This window comes from Enhydra lutris, unplaced genomic scaffold, assembly GCF_002288905.1.
Source record: "Enhydra lutris kenyoni isolate GAN:26980312 unplaced genomic scaffold, ASM228890v2 scaffoldscaffold43, whole genome shotgun sequence".
NCBI lineage: Eukaryota > Metazoa > Chordata > Mammalia > Carnivora > Mustelidae > Enhydra > Enhydra lutris.
Window position 1 is genome coordinate 10,599,962 of NW_019154127.1, and position 12,839 is coordinate 10,612,800.

General features: G+C 49.3%; 1 protein-coding gene across 1 annotated transcript in view; it reads right to left on the reverse strand.

Annotated features, from left to right (window-relative positions):
- The window catches only part of LOC111155672 (DS cell adhesion molecule), a 766,750-nt gene that overhangs the window by 120,918 nt on the left and 632,993 nt on the right, over positions 1-12,839 (reverse strand). Inside the window, exon 16 of the mRNA XM_022515961.1 lies at positions 6,093-6,260. Within this exon, the coding sequence (XP_022371669.1) occupies positions 6,093-6,260 (168 nt within the window). The remainder of the gene's footprint in view (positions 1-6,092; positions 6,261-12,839) is intronic.

The following is a 12,839-nucleotide window of genomic DNA, read 5'->3' on the forward strand; positions in this document are numbered from 1 at the left end:
GTTCCTGAGCTGAAGCTTTACTATATATGGAAAACGTAGTTTCTTCTTCTGTTTTTAAACCAGAATATTTCACTTTTTCTTGCGAGAGGAGAAGGATAGGAGGTAAGCATTAATAATGAAGGTGGTTTTCCAAAATAAATAATCTCTGCATTTCTGCAGAAGCCAAAATTGTTCAATCTGCAAAACAGGAATAACTGAAGATGATATGTGCAGTTCCTAATGCTCTTCCCAGGCAAGACAAAGTTTATGAATTCTGTTTGGTCAAGACAGTGATGACAGACCCTTCCTGCGTGCCAGACATGCAGACCTCAGCTCTTATTTCCTCTCCCAGGTACTGGGCCTGGCTCTCCTCCCCACCTCCTCAGCGGCCTCCTCTCCTGCCTCCTGCTTCCCTGACAGTCACTCTTCACGGATGGTCCTCTCTCTCACTTCCAATCGGTGAATGCAAGGCCTCAGCCTCAGAACTCCCCTCCGCCCTTGAAATACCCTCCTCTCCACGAAGCCATCTCCTGGCTTCTGCAGAGCGTTGGTGCCAACTCAATCATTTACTCTGGCTGGACCATCTCCGTGGGAATCACTCCCAAACTTCTCTCTCTTATTGGGGGATTTACTGAGGGCTTACTCTTCTTTGCAGGTCCAAAAGTCGGCAAGGACTAGGGTACAAGCATGGGTTCCTCTGCTGGAGGCACGGGGGTGAGAAGGACGCTCTTCGCTGGGCAAAGGAGACCAAACGGTGTTTGATAAAAACCAGATTAAACAAAGAACAGTTGACCCTCCGGACAGGGAAAAGAGAACTTCATGTAATAACTATTTATCAAGTAAGTAGCTTATTAGTTTAAACTCTTTATTTATCTGACATGTATTACGTGCCAAACACTGTTCTTGGTGTTTGGGATACGGCAATGAACCAAACAGGCAACTATTCCTGACCTTGTGGGAGGGACCAAAATAGATCTAAACAAAATAAATTGGTAAAGTATATGCAGGTTTTTACTCATTTTTTTAGTTTTTTTATATATATTATACGTTATGTTGATGGTGATGTGATGTTATTCCTACAAAGGAGAATATTGAGGGAGGGAGGGCGCCAAGTGTGCCAGAGTGGGCAGTGGGTTGGACTTTAAATAAGGGGTGTCAAGGTAGGACTCACTGAGATGACCTTTGACCAAACACCTGAGCAGGTGTGGGAAGAGGGGGAGGAATATTCCAAAACATTCCAGAACATTCTAGGTTAGCCAAGGAGTGTATACAGAGCATGAATGAGGAGCAGTCAGGCAGCCAAAGTCTCTAAATGGAAGCTGGAGAGAAACGAAGGCTATGGAGGCAGATTGCTGAAGGCTCAGGTGCAGGGCATGCCTGGTTCTTCCTGGTGGGCAGACCCTGTGCCTTTGATGTCCCCTGGAGGAATACAGTTGATGCCACACTGGGCCCTACTGTGCGCCACACTTCACATTTACTGTTACATGTGGATGCCTTTTCTTCCTTAAGCCTCATCGTATCCTGTCTCCCTCCTCCCCCCAGCTCAGCACAGAGAGGGGACACTTCCTCTAGATTGGAGCTGCTGCTCTGGAATGTGATCAGGAAGGGTACAAAGAGATGTTAATTTAGTGCCAGATCCAATGGAAACCCGAAGACTCCATGTGGCGACTCTTCCGTAATTCCGACCTTCCACTCTGAGGCATCTGAAAAAATTCAGTGGTTTCCCAGCGAGCTCCTGAAGAACTGAATGTCCAGGTTCTAGGGACAGATTCATAATGAAATAGTGAAGGGAACAGCCAACCCAAACTTGGGCAGAGGCCATAGGTGACATGTGACCTTTAGGGGAAGTTGGTCTTGGTGACAGTCACCTGTGGATGGGACATGCTCATGGGTCTTGAATGAGCCTGGCGAGTCAGTGCATTTCTGGTCTGTTAGGGTCTAATCCTGTAGACTTCTGACAGCATCTCCACTTCCTCCCTCACCTTCTCCTCTTTGAGGGCTTAGGGGATGCTGAGGGAGTCGGGAGGAGAGCACTAGACAGTGAGGCCCCTGCTGTGTGTCGAGGGCATCAACGTATATGATAACACCCCTGTGCACTTTCACATGAAAACACCCTGGGTGTGGTGGCACTGGGAAACACTGTTTTCCAACATTAGGTAAGGATTCTGTGCAGATGGCAGGGATTCCTTCTTCACTGAGCTCTGCCCTGGGAGAGACAACAGGAATCCCAAACCCAAATTCCCACCAGAGCAAGACCTAAGTTAGGGATCTGTGAATTTTTCATGTAAAGGGCCAAATAGTGAATATTCAGACTCTGTAGGCCATGGGAGGTCTCTGTTACATAGCCTTCTTTTTATTTATTTATTTTTTAAAGATTTTATTTATTTGACAGACAGAGATCACAAGTAGGCAGAGAGGCAGGCAGAGGGTGGGGGGAAGAAGGCTTCCTGCTAAGCAGAGAGCCTGATGTGGGGCTCGATCCCAGGACTATGGGATCATGACCTGAGCTGAAGGCAGAGGCTTTAACCCACTGAGCCACCCAGGCATCCCCATAGTCTTCTTTTTAAAATGTAAACCCCATTCTTTGCTTGAGGGTTCTAAGGGGGATTTGGCCCAGGGGCTGGAAGTTGCTAAACCCTTAAATGAAGGAAGGGTGGGATGATGATTAATTGAGGGGAGCCCATGGTCAGCCTCAAGGTAACCTCTATATACTTGGCTCCAGCTGATAGGTGCCAAGCAGACACTCAGGAGGATCTTTAAATTTGGATTTTGATGTGAATTTTCCCAATTTCAAAAGTTGGCACCTAAATTTGAAGATTTGCACTATGGTAGGCAGACAGAAGCCAAACAGGCTCAGGCCTGCTGTGCTTGGGCTTCGGTTTGTGACTTGGGACACCGCCAGCTCATCAGGACAGGGCTGGAAATCTCAGGCTGCTGGTCCCGATGATTCCTATGGTCTTGGAGCTCTGGTTGGGTGTGCCTTCTTCTTCTACCTTCCAAATCCCTTCCCTTTTGCCTTTCTCTACTTTTCCTGCTTTATAAGACCCTTCAAAATGTCAGTGCAAATACATCCTATACACATACACATACACACACACGATCACTGTTACACCCATTCTAACACAGTCCTGCAAGGCCTCTCTATGATGATTCCTCCCACATTGGATTTCCATGAACGGTCTGCCTTGCGCCACACACACATGAAGAGGAAAACAGGAGGAGCCTGTAGCCACTCATGTTGAGGCGGCACAGCATCACCCAGGACCCCGAGGTCCATGCAGAAAGGACGACATGCCTTGGAGGCAATTGTCAGAAGGATTCCCACTTAGGTGGGGAGGAGGCACTCACGTCATCCGGGGAGACAGGGAACTTGGATGGCATTCCAGACAGAGGGCACAGCACACATGCAGAGAACTGGGGGCAGGAAGGGGCTATAGGAAGACGAGTGTAGCTTCAAAGCAGAGGAGGTGGGGAAGACCCCAACCTAACCACCTCATAGACACATTTCCGGCTCGGTACTGAGAGATGTCCCCTGGGCCTGAGACCTGGGTCCTGTATTACCATAGAGATGAGAGGGTCTACAGCTTCCACTTGAGAGAGAGATGTCCTGCTTGAGAGATAGCCCCCCCTTTTTTTTCTTAAGGAAAGTGAGCAATAAGGATGGAAAAAGGTCACCTTGAGATGACAGTAACCCCCCAAAAATGTGCCTTGGGGTATAGTCGCTGGGAAGCATTAGTAGCAATCTGCTGCCACTGCAAGCAATTCTGATGAGGGGACCTGTGGCCAGGACAGTTGCCCTACCTTCTCCATGAGTCACAAGTCAGAAAACCTGATTTCTGCAGGTCAGCCACAAAGCCTATGCACCAAGACAAAGACAAATTCTGCTTTGGAGCTTCCTTTTGCTCTACCTGCTCCCCTCCTTGCATTTTCCCCTTGCTCATCTGAATAGTAAATCAGAGAGGCTCCATGGGGCCCCGAGCAGCCCGTGCGCAGGGCAAATCCCAGAGGTCAGCCCTGGAAGCCAAGAGACTGTCTGCAGAGGGCCTAGGGAATGGTCCTGCAGGCCGGGAACCTGGAGTGGCTGTTCACCTGGACTTCTGGCTGGGAGACAGATGTTGCCATGGCAACTGTCAGAGGCAGCAGAGGCCACGGAGAGCCCAAGAAAGAGCACCAGCAGCAGGACTCATCATGGCCATCTCGAGGCCGCCACCGGAGGCACCATTGGGAATACAGTTCTTTTGAGAAGGAAGTCCAGATGGGGTACAGTGAGAGCAAGGGTTAAGGGAGGGAGATGATTGAGCAGTGCCTCCAAGATTACATTTGGAGTCAGCATCTCCTTCCTAAATACACAACGTGATGAAATTCCAGGAAGTTCGGGGGCTGTTTAAATATTTAAAGAAGATTCTAGTTCTGCAGGAGCCCGCTGACATTCACTTCTCACTTATTTCTGAGAAATATGAAGTACTTTTAGAGCTTGCATCCCCCACTCCCCCTAATTATCCATCTGTTTGTGGTGAGGACTAGAAAGGCATCGTTATGTCCATTTTGCAGATGAGAAATCACATCTGAGGATGGCTCATCCTCAGACACTCAAGAATATAGCTGTCCTATCACCCACCCTTGACAACAATTTTCCAGAACCAGTATGTTCCCAGGTGGAGAATGGAGGGCTCATCCCCACTGCTGGGAGAACTGTCCATGTCACCCATTTCTCGTGGATGGTACTGACTACATATAGCAGTAGAGTTAAATGTTTGCATTTGTTTTGGCCCAGCAATCTCACTGCTTGGAACTTAACCTAAGAGCATAATCATAAGTGTCAAAAAACAGGCCACAAAGGATGTTCATCACAGTGGCATTTAGAGTAATAAAAAATGGAAAACAATAGACATGTCTACTAGTACAGGATTTGTGAAATAGATGGTGGAAGGCATCGTTATGAATTGGAGGCAAGTACTTAAGGGGTCTATAGAGTGATGTCTTCTTAGAATGCCATTGATGATGGTCAAAGAGAAGGGGATGGAGGGAAGACGTCAGGAACAGCCCTCATTCCCCAGCTGAAAGCTGAAACAATCTTCCTGTGCACTGACTCATCTGGGGAGGACCACCTTAAACCTGGTGATGAAGATGGGATCTGAGACTAAGTTCTGATTTCACTGCAGCAGTAGGTAGTGGCTTATTGGCTCTGATTCCTGTTAGGGAATGGAAAGCCAGGTTTAAGGTTGGACACTCTTCCACCCAAGATATGAACCAGGCCTGGGTCCTTGCCTTTCCTTCCCCAGAGCTGCTCAATGGCAGCTGGCTTCCGCCTCTCCCGCCAGTACGTGGGTTGATGGCCAGCCTTCACTGGCACTGCCCAATGGCTCAGACCCCCACAAACTGGTCAGTTCACCCTTGGTAGCCATGCGCGTGTGGTGGTGGACGGGGCAGGGTGGCAGAGAGTGTGTGCATGCGTGCATGTGTGAGAGTTTGTGTGTGTGCAATGAATGATTCAGTAGGTGATAGCACCGTGCCCACAGGTAGCTGTAGGTGGTGGGATTGGGAAAGTGGTTTTGCCTTCTTCAAAATGCTTATCTCTATCTTCTAAATTTTCAACACTGAATATGAACTTCTTCATAATAGGAAGAACAACAAAGTTTACTATAGAAATATTGACATTTCTAGTCAATAAAATATCATCTACCGGTGTCTCCCCAACTCCTCACACACAGAATGTTCTTGTCATTTTCTAGTTAAACCACCGTCTCACACCTGGACTCCATCGGGCCTTGGGTAAGACATATACTCATGGTTTCCTGTCAACCCAGACTCCATGCATTCAAACAAAGGAAATGTAAAAATGGCTCAGCTCTTTAAATATCACCAGACTGGCAGTCTCCTATGTCTGTGTTTTAGTTCTTGTATGTGAGAACCCTGAATGAAGTTGCAAGAACAGTGTCTTCAAAGTAGAAGGCAGAGTGCTGTCTGAGTCTCTAACAGGGCCTGGTGCCATGGGGGCATTCTTCAAAAGGCCTCCACTAGGCACAGCCAATGGCCTGATTCTGTATTAGCCATCTGGGCCTGGGTGCCAGTGCCAGGGCTCTGGGATGTGGGCCTCACCCACTCACACGCACCTGCCTCGTCCGCGGTGATGGAGAGCTCGTTGCTGGGCTCGCTCTTGCCAATCCGGTTCTTGGCGTACATGCGGATGCTGTAGGTGGAGGAAGGGTGGATATCAATGATGGTGGCCGAGTTCAGCTGAGGGGAAACATCTTTGGTTCTCTGAGCAGAATCCCAGGAGTCTTTTGGGTTTTGTTTTTCAAAAAAGAAGAGATAGAGATGTGAGTTTTTTTCCTCTGCCTCTGAAAGTTCACAAGTAGGAATTAAACACACGCACACACACACACACACACGCACACAGAGGAAGGAAGAAGGAAAGAAAGAATAGTTACAACTCAAAGTGAATTCTCAAAGCAATGCTCCCAGTGCATTAGGGGGAGTCGCCATCAGAGGGAGACACTGCACACTCATTACCCATGTTAAGGGGGACAAGGGCTGTGGACAGCAGAGGTCTGGGGCGGGGAGGGAACGTCTGAGGCACTGGTAGGTATCAAGGAGGAAGGTGCAAGAGATAGGACCGTGCATCAGTGAACTAGGAAGTGGCCACATCAAGTCACTCATTGGACCAGACGGTAAAAGGAAGTATGGTTTGGACCCTGCCCCCCCCCAAAATCTCTGGGTCTCAAAGTTATTGGAAGACCAGTGAAACCTCTAGCCATGTCAGACCCTTCCTCCTCCAGAAGCACAGCAGTCAACATGAAATTCTTACATAAAAACTAATCTCAGTCTCCAGCATAAACACTTAATCTCAAATACTCAATTGTGGGAACAATTTTCAGTCATGGCTAATTTTCACAAGAGCACAGACTCATAGGAAGAATTATCATTGAATAGGTGACAATTTGTACCTGCTGCGTTTAGAATTTCAGTCCATGAGGAGTAAATGGTTCTCCTTTCAGAATGGTTTTGGGCCATTGCTAATCATGGGCTGAGGGTCAAGAGATGATGTCAGTTGCGGGAGAACAAGAACCGAAGGTGGTCAAAGGAGATGAGGCTTAGATAGCCCTGGAGTCCCCAGTGTCCTCTTGGGGGGTGCTCAGCACCCCTGTGGGAATCTCACTGAGGTTCTGTGCTCCCTGCTGGGGTCTGAGCTCCGTGGCAGCAGATACCATGCTGCCATGTTCACTGCCACGTCCCCAGTGTTGGCACAATGCCTGATGCATAGCAGACAACACATCATATATGCTGTTTAACAGACGGATGCATAAAGGGCAAATACACAGACCTCTGAGCCCTGGGGATGGTTCATTTCCCCTTCCACATTCATGATGAGCATGGAAGTTCAGAGGACTGGTCTGCCTACTACAGGTAGCCATAAATATTAAGAGGTCTTCTGGAATTGTACAAAAAATGTGTCTCTTCCAGGCTGCCTTGGAATGCTGTAACCAACCAGGGAACAGAGCATAATCAAGACTAACGATGACTCTTCCACCTAAAAGGAAATGTATCACTTGGGTCAAGAAGATTGAAGGTGGGAAAACACTGATGTAGATAAAGAAGATGTTGCAAAAAGTCACACGGTGGGAGAGGAGAAGACTATGACCCAACAGAGGACCCTGTAGTGGGGGCTTAGGACCAGTGGGCAGACACATAAATATGGACCCTGTCCCACGAGGAGAAAGCCAAGCCTTCTGGAGAAGATGTCTAGGACAAGAGAGGAGCCCTCAGAAGCCATAAGGTGCAGAGGGGTAGCTAACCAGCCCTGGGAGGAAGCAGGTACTTGTCGTGGTTGATGGCTCTGGCCATCTTCACTGAGGATATATCTGGGAGAGATAGCAGAGAGGTCCGAGGAAGCCTTGTGTGTCCACTCACTGCCTCCTTCTCCTGCCAATCAACTCAAGAAGAGACCATGGGGGCGTGGCCAAGGCAAGGGTTAAAGGGCAAAAGTGCAAGGTGCTTGAAGAAGGGGTGGTGTTTTTAGCTTCTTTCCTGCAGTTACTACACTTGGATTGAAAAAGATGATATCAATGATCATGATTATTAGAATAAGGTTCAAAACAACACAGGATGGATTTTGAGTTAAAGTTTAAGAAGATGGGAAAGCATGCTTTATCCTGGAGGATTTGAAAGTAACTGAATGGAGAAGGAGAAGCAAATCTAGTTAAATTCCCAGACACCTTCTTGTAAATGATACAGGATCAAAGGAGAAATAAAAACAAGGAGGTGACCACCCAGGAGAAAAGAGTCAGGACAGGGATTAGAAACACTGCTTCTGATTGTAGATGCTGACGTGCAGACAGGCAGGATGTGAATTATTAGCAAAGTACGCCGAAAAACGTAACACGGGGCAGAGCGATCCTGACCCTCAAGAGGATGGAAATGCAGATTGAAATACAAGTACAACTGGGAAGGCCAAACCACAGACAAAATAAACTCAGGCGTGAGTCCCGAGCAGAAATGTAAGCTTGGGAGTCCAAGAGCCGGAGGACGCATGGGGGTCCTGGGAAGAGAATGAACGGGAAGGGCGAGAAATGAAATTGTCAGGGGAATGTATCACATGTGTCCTTGCCCCGTGGAGGAGGGATGGTGCTTTTGGGGGTGCAGAGATCAGATGTAGTGTCAAGGAGGGCTCATAGTTCACGCTGGAAGGTCCTTCACAAGGGGACTGTTACAGAGGAACTTGCAGGGGATGCTAAGGCTCCCAGCATTTAGTGAGAGTGGGGAGCTGCTCCCTCTGGGGTCAGGAGAGCCAACAGGAAGGGACAGCATTGCTGGAGTCCAGACAGGGCTGGGACCTCAGAAGAGGGGCCCCTGACAGAACACGGCCACTGCCAGGATCCTTGTCTGAATCATTCTCTGTGCCTGCTCCTGGGCGAACCCAAGGCGGGGGCAGAGGGAAAAAAAAAAAAATCTGCGTGCTGTAGCCGGTGCAGTTCCGCTCCCAGAGAAGGGCAGACAGTGGGCTTGCGGGGAAGGGCAAAGTGGCAGCTGGAGAAAACCCAGGACTGGAGGGAGCTCAGGCTTGCAGAGTTGTATCTGCTCCCCCATTGCTGTGCTGGGCATTTTGTAAACGCGACACCTGCGGTTCCCAAATGCATGGGTTCAGGGGAAACACCTTGGAGTTTTGTGACACCGGTACTTTCAGACCCACAGAAGCAGAATTACTGCGTGACGGTGCCCAGACACCTGCACTTTGCAAAGCCTCTCTCTGGGCCATTCTGGTGCACAGCTAGAGTTCAGAGGGCTCTATCTGACGGAATTATTACAACATCCTGGTGACGTAGGGATTTTTATTTTCCTGAGAAACGCAGGCCTGTTACACGCCTGCCATGACATAGGGCTGGGGTTTGACCTCACCTGTGTTACCCTGAAGCTTGAGGTCATATTCTGGTAGCACGTGACCTCCACATAGTCCCTATGGGACCCTAATGAGACAGGAGTTCAATCTCCCAGATATCTGCTGGACGTCTCATACGTCCGGATCAGACTGACAAGAGCTTGATTTGGCTTCCTGACCAGGAGTTCAGTCAAGTGCAAGGCGGGGAACAGAATTACTGTAACCCCTATGAGTGTATGGGGATGGATGTGGGGAGACATGTGCAAGGGTAGACTTGGACCCTCGTTTAGCAAGGAGATGTCAGGGACGTTCCCTGAACCAGTGGGCAGGGTTCCCCGACATGCCCCAGAGAGATGGGTGGAGGAAGAGGATGGGGAAGTTCAGACTCACATTCCTGCTTCTAAAATGCTCAACAATCCCATGGGAGGACTGAGGGAGCCCACAGGGATCAGGGTGCTTGTACTGGGTGCTCGCTGGGGATTCCCGCTTGGGGGCCCATACCCTGAGTGAGTCAAGGGGGACAGCAGATCACAAAGGACAAACATAAGAAGGGTGAATTTGATCCGAAGAAATGTTGTTAGAGGCCAAAGACCAGGAGGAGTGAGGGTGACCAGAAGGATGTTCTGGAGACAAAATGACTCTGAATGTGGAAAATTTACGAGGCAATTCAGAGAAGGACCACTTCTACTGCATCGGTTACTGGAAGGGAGACACAGGGCACAGGTACAGCCCCTCTCCTATCTACTTCACAGAGGAGATATTCTCAGGTTGAGATGGGGAAGAGAGGTTTGAGAAAGAAGGTTCTGGAAGACGGCACCTAGCTGCATAAGGGAGTCTGGGCTTCCTGGGCTGGATGGTTACGTTCTAGGACAAGAGAAGGTCTGAAGGACTGGAGCCCCCTCAGCGATCTGTGGGGCACGGTGCAGAAGGAGACAGGGCCAGAAGGGGGACAAGTGCATGAGGAAAGTTGCCTTCCGAAGAAGTGAGGGATGGATTTCCGCAAAGCACCTAAGGAGCTGGAGGCACACACATGGCAAGATGCTGGGACTGGGTGGCAAAGGGGTTTTGTGTCCACTGAGAGGAGAAGCAATGCTCTCTTGGAACCCAGTCATGTGGCAGCCAAAGCCACCAGTGGGACGGTGGCCCCCACAAGGCAAAGCTGATGATGCGGGCAGGACAGGATCGGAGTGGGTCAGGGGGTGGTTAGAGGAGATACACATAAAGGGACTTGGGATGTTTTATTTTTCCTGGCAAACAGGGAAGCAGGAGAGTCCTCTGTCTCCCAAACCTGGAAGGGGTCTCGTTTGACCAGAGGGTTTAGGGGTGGGAAGAGTTCCACTGGACTTAGGGAGGTCTGTTCTGGTGCAAGAAATGTAAGAACTTGTGACCGTCACGGCCGTCCCAAGGCAGACGTGTGCTTTCCTGGGGCTAGTGAGTTTCCATTGTGGGGGCTGTTCAAGCACAGACTGAGTGACCCCTTGTAGGGACCCACTCTGTTGCGAAGGCCAAGTACAGCAACACCTTACATTCTTGGCAAATTAACGAAGAGTAGAGAGAAGTGTCTTGAGATGATGCCATTGCCTACCACAGAGGACGAGAGTCAACAAGTTCACAAATGTTTATGACAAGTCTCATATGTGGGCTTCTCACTGTGGGGGATGCAGGATGGTAGCACAGGGCTCCTCAGACACAGTCCCATCCTGAAAGGGTCACAAGAGCCCTCAGACGAACAGCTTCCCAGTAGGGGAGACAGATGTTAAACGTCTCCCCAGTAGACGATCCGGGTATCCAATAAGCATCTACCAAATGTTCCACAGCAGACAGGATGCTATAGGAATAGAGGAAGGGGCACACAGTAAAATGGGTGATCAAGGAAGGCTTCCTGGAGGAAGAGCCAGTTAAGCTGTGATTTCAAGAACCAGTTTTCTACATAATCAGCCTGTAAATTACACTAGCTTAAATTATAGCTGTCCTTTTTATACACCCAGAATTTATTGAGGAAGAAACCAGTACATGAAAAGACTAACATGATTTTTACGGCAGTGAACACAATTACTGCCTGCTGCTCAGACCTTCCAAACTGAAAGCGGTGGAGGGTCTGGAGGGCCCTGCTGGAGACGTGAGGTCATGGAGTCGGACCCACCTGTTCCGTGGGCTCTTCCCAGTGACTCTCCTGGAGCCGATTCTAACTCCAACTGGGTTGGACTCACTCCAGGGCTGTGTGAACCTCTCAGCCCCTGGCCCTGGGCGTGCGAAGGATGGATAGGCTCCGGCTGTAGCCGGATCATAGAGAAAGAGCTCTCCTACGTGGGTCATGCAGAGCCCGATCAATTTAGAATTCGGAAATGCTGTGACGATGATTCTTAGATTTGGATCACGGGTAAATTAAACACCCCAAGTATCTCCTGAGTGCTCCTCACGTGGCAGGCGCTGTGCTAGGTGCTGGGATTAAGGCACACAAGACACCAGACACCTGAGTTCCTGCCTCTGGGGGACTTATAGGGAGTGCTGGGGGTGCTGAGGATTCCCAAGTCAGGGGTACAGATGGTTTTGGAGGCATTTGATTTAGGAGCACGTATGCATGCCAGACTGATACTACAAACCACCTTTTGGAGGATGTTGGCTACATGCCTGACATGGAGGAGGGGCTTTAAAGCAACTCCCTTGTTAAAGAGTGTTCCCCGAGTTCACACGGAGGGTCCACAGCATGCTAGGCTGTGCTAGGTGCTGGAGGAACGGGATGGGGAGAACCAGGCCTCATGGCATAGGAACTTGCAGCCCAGGGGAGAGGACCCACAGATCAGTGGTCCCAAAAGTAATGGCCCTATTCCCAAAGAAGGTCCCATTCTGCAGAACCAGTGGTGAAACTGCAACATACCTTTTTGGTGACACAGTTCAATCCACGACAACATCATAAAAATGTTAGTTCTCCCTAAGTTGATTAGCAAAGTTGATTCAATCCCAATTAAAAATGCCAAAATTGTTTTTACAGAGCTAGACTAGTTGATCCTAAGGGTTACACATGGAAAGTGAAGAAAACGTCAAAAGGCAAAGCCAGAAGAGTGGAGCAGCCCCACCAGAAGGAGGACCACGCAAAGCCTCCATGTCTGGCACGGCGTGGTGCTGTCACAGATGGAATGATGGACTAGACTAGAAAGTCCAGAACTTGACGGAGGAGGACAGGGAAGGCTAGTCGGTGACAAAGCTGGCATCTCCCACCACCAGCGAAAGGTGGGCTTTTTAATAAGTCACACTGGGGCAGCAGGAGTCCCATGTGGGAAAGGACCCAGTAGGACCCGTATCTCCCAGCATATACGAGAATCAAGTCCGAATGAATCAGAGATCTAAATGCAGGGGTGAGAGCAAGAAGCCATGTAAGCGGAAAGCACCGTGGAGTTGTCCATAGCCCGACCACACAGAGCAGCTTCTCTAACTTGACTCAAATTCCAGATGCAACAAAAGAAAATGTTCATAAATTTGGGGG